The 13,776-nt window shown below is 43.1% G+C and overlaps 1 protein-coding gene across 13 annotated transcripts in view; it reads right to left on the reverse strand.

Moving 5' to 3' along the window:
• Positions 1–13,274, reverse strand: part of HDX (highly divergent homeobox) — a 44,393-nt gene extending 31,119 nt beyond the window's left edge. For 4 of the 13 annotated variants that reach the window (XR_014184923.1, XR_014184924.1, XM_082061608.1 and 1 more), the window contains exons 1-3: positions 6,929–7,167; positions 6,637–6,783; positions 1,361–2,488 (exon numbers count right to left, since the gene is read on the reverse strand). Coding sequence is in view for 11 of the 13 variants with exons in the window: in XM_082061608.1 (XP_081917734.1) it covers positions 1,361–2,488; positions 6,637–6,783 (1,275 nt within the window). In the remaining 2 variants the exon portion in view is untranslated. Of the gene's footprint in view, positions 1–1,360; positions 2,489–6,636; positions 6,805–6,928; positions 7,168–8,197; positions 8,221–8,255; positions 8,271–12,087; positions 12,493–12,562; positions 12,717–13,148 lie in introns of those variants that run through there. The other 9 variants (XM_082061602.1, XM_082061601.1, XM_082061603.1 and 6 more) reach the window with 9 other exon arrangements.
• Between the last annotated feature and the right edge of the window lie 502 nt (positions 13,275–13,776).

The following is a 13,776-nucleotide window of genomic DNA, read 5'->3' on the forward strand; positions in this document are numbered from 1 at the left end:
TACGAACAGCTCATCTGAAGTGCTCAGCTTACAAAAGGCCATAAATAAGAATTGCAGATGTCCCACCTATTACATAGAATATAATCGAGAGTATATGTGCTCCTTGAACCTCATGTTTACCAAGAAAAGCAATAATTCTGGTGAAAAGTGGCACTTCCTTGGACTCAAAAGCTTTCTTTCTTATCCTCACATGATATAGGTGCAAGTTAGAAAAACAAACAAAAAACAACACTTTGCAAAGTATTGTTCCCCATACTAGTCAGGAATGCACAAGAAAAGAAGGTATGTTCTTTACGTGGTTCACTTCCAGGATAAAATAAAAAAGTAATTACAGGCAAATGCACAAAGGTAACACATGCAGTATCACATCCTGGCAGTCTTTAGACTTTTAACTCGGTGTCTCTAGACTATGTTGTGCCAGATGGCATAAAAATCCATGAGCAAAAATCAATTTGGATGTGTCCTGCACAACTATCTTTTCTCTACTTATAACAAAAAGAAATTTAAAAACTGTGTCAGTGTTGTAGCTTCTGAACATCTTTTAGTTCTCCAATTATCTGTGTTTTCCCCTCTCAGTATCACTGAAGAGGTTTTATTACAGAATAAGGAAATTATGAAACTGAATTGTGAACTGATATTTGGATTAGATGCTGTGGGAGAGGAAGAATATTTGCTCACTTATCATCTCCCACCATCTTAACTACCTTGCAGGAGATCCTAATCCCCAACACAAAACAGGCCCAAGACATTGGCAACTGCACAGGGGGTACAGGCAGCGCTGATGGAAGGGCTAATCCAAGGTGACATTAATTAGAACAAGCAACTGTACAGCTCACAAACGACAGCATGAGCCCATGTCCTCCCCTGTGCTGCATGTGAAGCGTATCTACAGAGGAACAACCAAGCACTAGAGAAGTTCTTTTTCCCTGTGATTCCCATGGCAGAGAATTGGGCATGGATTCAAGAAAGTCTTCTACACTTCTCTAGCACAAGGCTGTTGCTGTGACACGCACTGGTGAGCCACATCAGGACAGCACAGGCCTGAGAATGCATCAGCGATCATCAGGATGTTCCTCATGTGACCAGAGTTTACCTACTGAATCCACGAAGCCCACATGGGCCTTCAATATATGACTACTCACTGCAGCTGCATGTTCAGCTGCATCTTAAGTGCTGCCACACTATAGTCCCACCTGTACTTGTGTTTACACAGGGGTTATCTCTATGGAAAGATGTAAACGGAGCACAGCCCACAGAAAGATGAACCTATTGCTTATTAGTTGCAAACTTTCAAAGTAAACAGTACTTATCTACAACCTTGTCTTTAAGGTTTGAAGGCAGAGAGAATCTGACGGATTACCTGGTAATTATTTTGGTTTTGTGACAGCCTCAGTTGACTTGAAGATGTAAAATGAGGAGAAAAGGTACTTCTTGATGGGTTACCACTGTTATATAACGTACTGGAGGTTGTATGTAAGGAGGTCCGTGCAGGTAAGTGGTAGTCTCTGTTATGATACAGAATATTGTCAGGCACGTCCCTGGTGCTCACCATCTGTGAACTACAGCTCACGTTTCTTCCTGGCCCAGACAAGGCCGCACTTTGGTTCTCTACTCGAACAGAACTGCTGCTTTCACAGTATCTTGAATAGCTTTGTATTTGTGCTCCCATGGACGCTAGCTCTTCTTCTCTAGCGTACTCGTCATCCACGTCTCCAGTTTCCATCGCGATGGACAGACAGCTGCCCTCCACCGAGCAACGCTTCTGCATTGCGCTCCCTCCCACGATTCGCTGAGGTTGATCTGTAACGGCCAGAGAAAACACTTCACGGATTTCCAGGTTTTGTGTGCTACAAGCAGGGTCCCGAGAATTAGCCCTTTGGCCAGGGGGCACATGTGACACAAGAGGTGCGTGTTCCGTTTTTTGTAACCGTTGACATCCCACAGGTTCAGCTTTACAGGGTCTGTGGCAGATCATGGGTTTCTGAGGTAACACCAACTCTGCGGTCTGGACTGAGGAACCGCCGTAACTTTTTTTAGTGTGACTATATATGGAGTTCGCAGAATTCAGTACACTTGTCTGCCTAGATAAAATAATAGTCTTTTCCCCTACTAATAGGGAAGCATTTTTACAATGTGGTACTTGTCGTCCTATAGGGATGTGATGCTGCTGCTGAAACTCTGTATCACTTTTTCCTGGTAGCCGTGGAATAGAGGTTTTATGGATTTCTGCCATAGAAACGTTTGTCTGTTTGGTGGATCCTTGCCTACTGGATGAACTAGCAGGACTGTATATACCAGTAACTATGACATCGTTATTAGAAGAGGTCCAAGAAGACTGCTGGCTTTGGGATCGAGCAATATTTACCACATTTCTAACAGCTGCTTCTGGAGGTACTGAGGGAGTAGTAGGGACAGTCCCTGGGGGAGTGCCGCCAGATTCTACAGCACTCTTGCTGCTCATCTTCCTCCGCTTATTGCCAACCCACGTCTGCAAACAACAAACAATGACAACACACAAAACAAAGCATTAAATAAGCAGAAAAATCAGGCAATTCCATTTTTAGGCAGATCTGATGAAATGTTAAGTGTTCAAGTTAACGACCTAAGTCTACAAATACGTAAATCATTTACTGATTATGCAGACTCTGAACAACACAGGGTGGAAATCCATGACTGTCATGCTTGGGATTCATACACTGATACACATGAGAACTCCAGTCTCAATTCCAAAGCCCCAGTTTCTCATAAATCCTGAAACTATATCATGCCTCCTGTCCTCAAGTTACTCTTAAGATTTATTTAATTGACATCCCTGTGACTGATTCCCCCCAATTTACGTTTTTAATATTTAGTACTTCGGGATGCAGAACCATCACTCAGGTATGTAACTGAACTTTCGCAACCAAGTAACAGAGATATGACCTTTAAAGCTGCCCTGAAGAGAAAGTGCCAATTCTTGAATTTAGATGAGAGGAAGAAAAAGAACTCTGTCAGACAATTACAAAACAATTTTGTGAAGTATTTAGACCTACGGACTAAGTTCTCCTCTGTCAGCTGCACAAATCAAGATCTGATGTCAAAACCCACTTTTCAAAGACACGGATAGACCAGATTAGGACTACTGGGATTAGATTCCAACAGAAGTTTGTATTATGGGCGTTTCCAGAAGTGACAATGACAGTATATGCTTTTGTGTAAAAGCAGACGAAAAAAAATGAAAAATGCCAGTACTACAGCAGTTGTGCACAGGTTAAAGCATACTGCTGTTTTAAACACACAGGAAAGTCTGTCCTGCAAGTAACACACTAAGATACAGCTAAAATAACTGAAGGGGAAGTATTAATTTCAGTATTTGAAGAAAAAGAGTTAATCTGGTGGAAGCATCAGCACTAACACTGGAAGCATAAGCACCACTCAACTGTTCCTGGCAGTTTCCATGATCAGAGAGAGAAGGCCTGCTCAATTCTTTCACCACGGTATGTCTGTACTGAACATGAGGACCTAGGCGAGCAGGATGCACGTGCCAAAGAACAAAAAATAAGCTTTTCATCTGCTTAAGCTGGTTATGAAAAAGATCAGATACACATATAGAGATACAAAGATAGTGTTTTCTGCACCACTCCAGATATCATCCGCTGCACACCTAAAACTAAACCAAAACAACAGCTCAACATCCAGCAACCAAAATCAGTTGATATAATCAATAAACTTTCTGACCTCACAACAAGCAAACTGCACTGAGGACCTGTCCTGGATTCCCACCTCATCACATGGAAGAAGGGAAGTACCTTCCTTACCTGCTAAGGACGTAAACACATTTCTCTACAGGAAAATACACATCCCTGCCATACAGAAGTATGCTTAAGTCTCCATTCCATTCTACCCATTTTTGTTGTCAAATTTTATAAAATGTCTACTTTGAGGCATGATCTATTGCATGCAATCAAGTCTGTGACTAGTGATATTTTTTTTTCTTCTCAAAAGCAAGTTTAAATACACAAATTATAGCCCCAGGTCTCAAGCTGCTTTCCTTTATTACACAAAACAAATTTGGACAACCAAATTTATTTTTTTCTAATTTTTGCTCAGTCAGTAAACTTTCAAGAAAGAAATTATAATTAGAGACACTGCAAATTTTGGGCCAGGAAAAGAGATTTCAGCCCCAACCTTTCTAATTGTGTAATACTAAAATCTGGAGTTTTTCTCATGGTTTTCCTGAAAAGATTTTCATTCGAAAAAAGCCAAATAACTTACTAGCAGTACTATTCACTTGGGATGAAAGCACAGTTTCATTAGACAGCCCAAACCAGATGTGCAACAGCTAAGGAGTCCCATTCTCCTGTGCACATCTCCAGTGTCTTGCTGCCACCATTTAAGCACACACCCGAATGATCAACAAGTGCAACTCTTCAAAAGGCATAAAACTGACTTGGGGAAAAAAAAAAAAAAAAAAAAGAAGAAAAGAACAAACATTTTGGTGAGGTTAGCACATTTAACTGGGTTACTCTGAAACTGAATAAATGCAAGAGATGAAGATGCAAGAAGAAAGACAGAAAGAAGAGAGAAAGGAAGTGATACAAAACCTCCCATTTTTAGCACTGTGAGATATTACCCTAGAGAAGAATTATGGGAAACTATACTTTTGGACTGAAAAGGTAGCTCCACATTGTTACTAGCTTGATGGTCATGGTATTAATTTGGGATGTGACAGAGTAGCCATTAAATACAAAATATCCTAAGAAAAGCAACATGAATCTTTGTTTCAATCAAGTTCCCCAACTGGTAAGTTTGGGAAGCACTTTCACTAACACTGGAAGCATTACTGAAATTCTTAACTTCTGTTTAGGATGAGAAGAAGTTCCCAGAAGAAAGCAAAAATCCAAATGCTAAGAACTTCACCTGGGATTTATGAGACCCTGATTTTACATTCCCAGTTTGAATCAGGCAGAGCTGGAACTTCAGACTGTCCTGCAATCCACATAGACACCACAGCGGGGACTGTGCTTGGCCATTAGTTTTGACCGTAAGTTTCACCCTAAATCTGAATATCAAATCAAAAATAGGACTTCTATTTTTTCCAACCCAGCTCAAGACTGAAAAACTGGTTGTAGTTCTATGGCACAAGGCTATAGAAATCCTGATTTGGGGAAAGAATATATTCATAGACTTATGACATTTGAATTATAAATCACATTTAGGGAATTCATGTTCCTATTACAGTCATATCTGCAAGTGCCAGCTGCAACTCAAGTATCATTTTGCTAGACACTGTGCAAAGAAGCACTAATCTCTGCTCAAGAGTTCTATAGGAAAAAGAAAGGAAAAAAGAAGAAAGGAAAAAAGGGAGGGATTAAGAGAGGCAAAAAGGAGGAGTGTAAAGAAGAAAAAGGTAAGGTCTTAGAAAAATGTGACAAATGCTGGGTCTTCTTCCATTGCACTTCTCAAGTCAGGAGAAAGTAAGTATTGCAAGTGAGTGCTCAGTAAGGAAACAAAACTAAAGGGAAAAGGTCATGATACATTATCGCAGTAAAGGAAAGGGAAATATGAAGATGGAGAGTGAATGAAGACTGCAAGAGGGGAGAGACTGGCTGCCTCCTCTAGGGCCTTCAATCAGAATAAAAATAGAAACCCAGGCCCTGACTGCATCATCAGCATCCAGATTCCTGTTACATTTGCCTGTCTGTTCCAGGGAGTCTGAATTTCTGGCTGACTTTCAGGACTTCCCACCACCTAGGGCTGAGGAAGGAAGTTTTAATATTTCCAGAGTATTTTGAGGAAGGGGAATCCTGGTAAGATCCGGGAGCAGAAGGGGTCATTATTGTCAATATATCACTGGTATACCACTTAAAAAAAAAAAAAAAAAACTAGGCTAGTCTTACTTCTTCCTCTTCAGTGTCCAGTGTTGCAGCAACTCCTGGTAGCTACATTACCATTGTTATTTTTTCAGCTAATGCTTCATGATTTCTATTTCTGCTCTGAGACAACAGCCATTTTGTTGTCTAGTGTTTCACAAAGGGATTATTATTTCCCTTCCCATGGAATTCATAGACTTTGGAAGAGCTCCTGTTCACACTAGTGACATTCTTCTTTTATAAGAAAAGAATGTACTCACTGTAAATAACCATGAGGGAGCACAATATTTATGACTGTGATATGGAATACAAGTGAGACAGAGTGTCAAAAGAAATCTTTCCACCATTATTCCCCCAAATTCATTAGGTGATAGCAATTTGTTCAACTTAAGAATAGCTTCCTAAAAACATGACCTTTCTTTGGTACAATACATTGCACAAGGTTTCTAATAGGCAATTTAATAAAAAACAAACAAACAAAAAACCCCAAAACAAAACACCATCAACAAAAGACAAACAAGCAAAAAACCCAAACCAAACAAACATCAGTCACTCCCTGTGCAATCCAGGCCCCTGCTAAAAACAGCAATCATGTGAAGACATTTCAGTGAAAACAAACTATAAACAGGCTCACTGGATAAAAATGAACAAGTCACACAAGTGTACTGAAGTCTGATTTAAGACAAGTATGAAGTAAGAGGCTCCAGTCCTCTACACAGACTTTACACAGAGAAATGAATGTGTGCAAATTTAACATACAAATTTGGAAGGCCTCAGTACTTACCCTGACTACACTGAAGTCCAGTTTAGTTTCTTGTGCACACTGTAATATGAGCTGAAAGCAATTTTTACTTTGATTTGTCATTCCATTTTCATAATAACGCTGTAATATCCTTTGTTGTTCTACAGTAAATACAGAACGCAGATTCATCTAAAAATAAAAGAAGATACTCTGAAAATTTGTATAAAAACTGTAATACTTGTAGAATGCACAGGCTCTCATTTATGTTTATTGTGATAAGGCTAAGTGTTGACTTGTTTTCTTTATGGAGTACTTTACCAACACTTTTACTTACTTTCCAAAAAACCCTGTTACAGTCAGCAATAGTGATTCCTTTGTGAGGGACTCAAGTTGAACAGGTGAACTACATGTTTGGAACAACACTGACAGCCTTTCATAAATAAATATCACATTGCATTGCTAAGTCCAAGAGCCTCTAGTTTCAGACAAAGTTTCCCCCTTAAAAAAAAAAAAAAAAAAGGCATTAGGCAAAACAGAATAACACCAGCGGCTCCAACAGTATTGGCAGGTTTGTTTCCCCTCCCCTGCCAAGAAAAGAGACAAAATTTGAGATAAAGCAAAGGTGACTGTTCGGCACGAGTAAAGTTTCCACAGTCTCTGAGTTCAGCAAATCCTGCACTCCCTTATGGCCGGTCATGCTACTTCTCCGCTGTGTCAGCACCAGCGCTTCCCAGCTGCAAAGTCAAAGATCAAGGACCAGGACTGAAGACAAACAAACAAGAAGAGAGAAGGGTTTGAGGGCGTTCTGGTCATCCAGCCCACTGTGATGTTAGTGCACTAATATTAACATGGAGGGACCACCCAAATCCCAGCCTGTGTCTAGAAAGGTTCAAGCTACTGTGAAACTGTATCCTGACGCTCTAAATCAGGCTGGCTTGGAAGAGGCAGACAGCTGAATGTTACCAAGTACAGAACAGACTCCCTAATCACAAACTGAAGTTTTACGCTCTTGTTATTTGGTCTATGCAGGCAAATATAATCCTCTGGTTATATGTAAGAAAAGAGCCCCAGCACCACAGGATTCCAAGAACGGGGCCTTATTTTATCCCAAACAGGAGGCTGCCAGCTGAGACAAGCCAAGTGCTGGCCAGAAAAAACCTGCATCAAACTTTGTGTCTTGGAAAGAAAAAAAGTGACCAGCCACAAGCGATTTTTATCACTTTCAGCACATGTATCAAAATAACGCAGAACAAGCTAAAGAATGAGAAGCCACACCACCACCTTGCGGGAAAATAAAAGGAACAGGGGAACCCTTTGTAGCTACAAAGCTTTTAGTTATTGTGTTTGGAAATTTCTGATGGAAAGAAGAGCAGCAATATATTTAACCTTTGCACAAGAACTGCTTCGAGTTCAGAGCAAATAAAATTAAGAGTTCAAAAGCATGAGCAGACACCCAGCTCCTTTCACATTATTATAATCAAGATCATTATCCTACGTAACGGTAACAGATATTAGACTTCAACAGGCCTCTATGAAGGAAAAGCACCACATACAACAGGACAACATCCAATTTCAGACTCCCTGCCCAAATCCACTCACTCACCACCTATTCATGTCACCAAACTCTCTCCTCTTCATCCCACTGTAATCAGAAAACTCACTGATGTAGAGTGAAGACGAATATCCAGAATTTGGAGTACAATGCTTGTAGCTCAGAGCTCTCACTTTGGAGTTTACTTTCCTCCATATGTCAATAGACGGTAGAAAAATCACTAACTACCCAGTTGTAAAAATTACAGTTTTCACACATTACAGAAGATGACTTTTCAACCACATTTTAAACTCTGTTCCTAATTCCTATTTACCCTCTCACTCCAGTGCATTTGTAAACGCAGCACTACCAGCTGCATTACAAATGAGGCTTTGCCCAAGTTGTGCCTCCCCCAGAACCTGTGTTCAGTCAAAGTCAGAGCTGGGCAAAGGAGACTCTTGCTCTGAATACTCTGCTGTTTAAAGAAATTTATAGCAAGCAACAGAGGAGATAATTATTAGCCCATTAACAAATCAATAAAGTTAATAAAAATCTACTTTATGAAATTAAGAACAGACTTCAGATCGCCCATGTGGATATGCATGACAATGCAGCCACCAGTTGATTTATGCTATTCTTAGAAGAATCACAAAATCAACACATGTTCTTCTCCTCCCGCACAACCGGCAGGACCCAGCTTACGCTTTTGTGCCTACTGTTCTTTCAGCACCAGTGGTCCTGTTTTATTTAGTTGAGATCAGTGCCTACAAATGACCTCATCAGAAATAGTTATGAACCTTCTATCTTTCCAGATCCAGATGATGCCCATGATCCAATAGCTTCAGCATTTCTATACACAGGCTCAGCAAAAAGCAGCATGCTCTCCAAACAGCTCATCAACTGCAATAAAGACTCCTCCAATTGCAAAATAATATTATTTTGATCTTCAGATAACCTCATATGCATTGCATGAGAGACTTGGCCTAGCTAAGCTCAAGAGAGGTCATGGTCTGCTTTAATAAACATCTCATTTTTGCATTCTCTTTTAATCACTTGTAAACTACACCTGCCAGGCAAAACACTTGTAAGATTCTTTAGTAGCTTCTACCTTGAAGTCCAGTCAAGTGCACTTCAGATATTCTTGCATTTTCTCTAATACGGGAGACCCCTGGTGCTCAGTGGAAATACATAGAAATGAGAGAGAACTTACAAAGTGCTGACATTACCAAGTGTTACTACTGCTATTAGTATCAAGTGAATCAGTAGGTCATACACTTTCAGAGTGGACTCAGTATTATTTCGAACAATTGCAGTACCTTCAAAGGAAATAAACTCCTTTTCCCCAACTTGTGTACCTATGAAGCAGTCCAGTTTCTTCAGGATTTCTCACCTTTGTCTTGAATCTCAGATGCCAAGTAAGAAATGGACATGGATTTTTATCATAATTTCATTTTGATCTTGACTTGCCAAACTCAGAAAACATGCAGTTAAGCTTTTGGTAAGCCACGTGTCCAGCTGGTTGGCAATACACTGGCACTGAAAAGAGAGCTTATTACAAAAACTCTGTGAAATTTATTAAATTCAGGCAAAGCAATATGCAAACTGAAATTCCATGAACAAGTCTTTTTTTCACTTCAATAAAAGATGGGGGTGGCAAAGCAGTATTTTTAAGGATTCAACACCTGCCTGTTCTGAAAATAAATAAGGTAGCTTTGGCCAAGTATCTTACTTTCTATGCAACAGTGCAGAGAACAATCTATGACAAATGAAAAAGCAGTACTTCCTACAACCCTGCTGCGTGTCCTAGGCCAACTAACATCATCCAACTTTCCACTTAGGCAGCCTCCTACTTCTCAGCCTTTTGTAAACCTATCAAGACAGAGGTGTTGTTCCTCATTCCCTTTCTAAACTGAATATAAAAAAAAAAAAAATTAAAAAAAAATCACAGTAGCAGAAGAACCCCTTTGCTGTGTGTGGTGGTCCAGGAGATGTAAATGTAGTCTAAGTGAAAAGTCAGGGGCTGGGGACACATGAGAGATGGAGTCTGGGAAGCGATGAGAATGAAGGCAGGAACTCCATGCCCTTCAGTTTCTGCGCATGAGCCTCATGAAACACAATCACACCAACACACTGTGACCTGTCACACTGGCTCCTCCTCAGTCGAGATAAAGGTTCTTCTAACAGATCAGCTTCTTCAGATTTCTTTAGCTGGTTGACCAGCTTTTTCCACAGTATCCACCTTCCTTCCCCTGCTGTGGCAGGAGCGAGCACAAGTGGAGAGGGGAGAACAAGGAAGAACCAAAGCCAAGTTTGCTCCTCACACAGAATATTTGCTTCATGAAACAGGTACTTGATGTAAGACTTATCCCACGTGTTTGCCTGAAATGCCCAGTCCTTCCACTCCAGTTACTTTATTCAACTTCCAAAATTAACAATCTCTCCAGGGAGACCTGGTGAAGCCGAGATGTATTTTTAGAAACTAATGAAAACAACTTGGTGTCAAGGAGCACCACAAAAGAAAGAACAACAATAAGAAAATAGGAATAATGCTGTGTCAGTGAATATATGTAAAGCAAAAATAAATTCAAGAGCTAATTAGCTGTTCTGCATTGACTACTTGAAAGACCTGGAGGCAAAAAAAAAAAAAAAAAAAGACAAAAAAAGCAGCACAAGAAGGAAAAAAAAAAAATTCTGTGGTCTAAATTCTGCCTGGAGTGTACAGCATTATAGCCTTAGTGTCAAAAAGTCTCTAAATATTAAGATCGCTGAACCAAGTAAACTTACTTGCAAGGTGACTCTTTATAGCATACTACATTAATACTAATTAATCTAAAAATAGGAAATAAAAATTATACTCTTCTCCATTCAAGCAGTAACAGAAAACAGCCTTGTATGTGAAATTATAATTAATAAAAAAGAAAATTCACTCAGAGTACAAGCCACCGCAAAGTAACTAAGTGTAGAAATCTTTACAGGATAAACCACTATAAAACTGGCAGGGATTAACACACAGTGATAAAGGGAACAAGCAGTTCCTGAGAGGCGGGTTTTTTTAGACTCAGCACCAAACATGCACTTGTTTGGAAAAAAAGTTACTTTATAAAAGTCTGTAAGCCTATTACTGTTTTAGCCTCTCCATCCATAACAGGTACAATATGAAAATCAGCACACTCCTCAATTTATTTCATTTCCCTCCACAGACCTCCATTGGTACAAATTAAAAAAAACCCTGTGCCAACATAAACCTGAAACAAAACTGTAACTAAAATATGATACTATATACATAAATAAAACCAGACTGCAGCAGTGAGGCTACTACTAGAGCTTCAGAAACCTGAACTGTACCAGAGATCAGCTAATTCATTTGCCATGTCCCAAATGCTCATGATTTTTTGCACACCCCAAACCGCAAGAAAACAACCAACCAGCCCCCAAACTACACACCATGTGTGGAGACACTGGATGTATATAAAGCAACAACGTTCAATAATTTGAATTTGTAGGTTACTGCCTCCTTCCTACACAGGCCAAAATAGTTACAACTACACGACTGTAAGTGTAATACACAGACCAGCTTGTAAAACTACTTTTAAATATCTATGACTCACAGTGCAGTTGCTTCCTTCTCCACTGCGTACAGCATTTGTAACATTGTATTACAGTTCTACCTACAAAATTCAGCCCTTTATTAGGGACAAATTAGACAGCTCTCAATAACTTAATAATAACCTACGACCACAACCCTGCAGGCGTATGCAACCCATCCTGTTTTATTCATGCAACTGACACTTCTGACTTCAGCTGGATTAGCCACATGTGTTAACTTAAGCATGTACACAAGCATTTTTAAGGCCTATGTCAGAAAAAAAGGAAAGGAGTACTAAAATGCAGTTTTACTCTGAAAACATAACTCGCTTCAACACTCTAGTTAGGAGGATAGAGAAGTACTTTTGGTTACTTACATGTGATCTTACTTAGAATATCAGAAGCCCCATGCTAACCGAATGCAGGGGGAGAGGGTTGGGGTTTCTTGCTATTCCCTGGAATGGGGCAACCTCACGTACAACACAAGAATGTCCAGAGGTGAGACAACTCCTGGCACCACCAACTCCCCACAAACTGCACAGCCAGCATGCTTCTTCCTCCTCATTCCCTTTCAAATACTTGAGAACTAAAATGTGACAGGAAAAGGACACCTCATTCAAGTGCCACCATGACTGGTTGTGTTTGGCACTGAAATTGGGCCAACACGACCTTTGAGAGGTATAAGTCCTGAGGGGAAACAAGGTTTGAACCGCTGTGTAACAACCCCCTACTGCTGTCCCTGTGTGGAGCCCGCAGGCCTCACACCGTGAGGCAGCGACGAGCTTTCCTCTTACCCCTCCCCAGCTGCCCCCTCAAAGCCTTCAACTCCACCAGCCCGGCCTCAAGCCCTACCCCTGCACTGACCCGGGGGCAAGGAGGGGCTCACAGCTCAAGGAAGCGGAAACGGGAGATAAAAGCCCCCCCGTGACCGGCCCGGCCCCGCGAGGACCCCCCGGCGCTGCCGCCTCAGCCGCCGCGCGGGGCACGCGCAGCAGCGCGCACGCGCTCTCTCCAGCGAGCCCCCGCCCGAACCCATTCACGCGGCGGAGACGCGCGCGCGCAGGCGCAGTGCGACCGAACCGGCGCAAGCGCTCGCAGCCCCGCTCCCCCTACCTCCTCAACGGCGCGCCGTGCGCATGCGCACAGCGTCGGCAGCGGGCGCCCAGCGCCTGCCTGTGCGGGGCCCCCCGGGGAGGCGCAGTGCGCATGCGCGCCCGAGGCGGCTCGGCAGCCGTGAGCCCGCGCGGCCGCCCTCCCCCACCACCGGGCCGCCGGGCCTGAGGCATCATCATCATCACCATCATCATCATCATCACCATCATCATCCTCCACCGCCCCGCCCGCCTTGCCCCCCGCGGCCGGGGACCCAGCCGCCCCCCCGGGACCACTGATGCCCGCCCCCCACCCCCGCGCGGCGCGCCGGGCTTGCCGGGCTTACCGTGCTGTGCTGGGCTGGCGCGGGGGGCTCGGGGCTCCGGATTCAGCCGGTTTCGGCTGGGTCGGTCCCGGCGTCACACAATGAAATCAGCGCCTCCGATCATTAATTCTCATCATGATCGTGACGTCAGCGCAGACAGCGGCCAATGGCAGCGTGAGATCAGCGCCGGCCGGGACAGCGCTCGCCCCCGCCCCCCAGCCCGGGGGGGCGCGCGCTGCGGGCAGCGCGGGCCGAGGGGCCGCGCGGGGGAGCGGCCGCTGAGCGCGGGGAGCGGCGGGCGGGGCAGCGCTGCCCCCCGGGCCCTCAGCGGCGGGGCCGCCGCCGCGCGCAGCCCCGGGCTCCCTCACGGCCCCGGCTGTGCCGCCCCTCCCGCTCACCTGCCCCGAGGCACTGCCGAGGTCACCGGGCCGTCCCGCAGCCCCGCCCGTGGGCCGGGAGTGGTGGGCATGTGAGGAGATACCCGCCTTTTCAGAGGGAAATAAACTCATAGAATGTCCTGAGTTGGAAGGGACCCACCAGGGTCATCGAGTCCGACTCCTGTCTCTGCTCAGGACAATCCCAAAATTCACACCATGTGTCTGAGGGCGTTGTCTAAATGCTTCTTGAATAGTAAACTAAATAAAATGTA

Source organism: Streptopelia decaocto (assembly GCF_964273445.1).
Source record: "Streptopelia decaocto genome assembly, chromosome: 10".
In the NCBI taxonomy this organism is placed as follows: Eukaryota; Metazoa; Chordata; class Aves; order Columbiformes; family Columbidae; genus Streptopelia; species Streptopelia decaocto.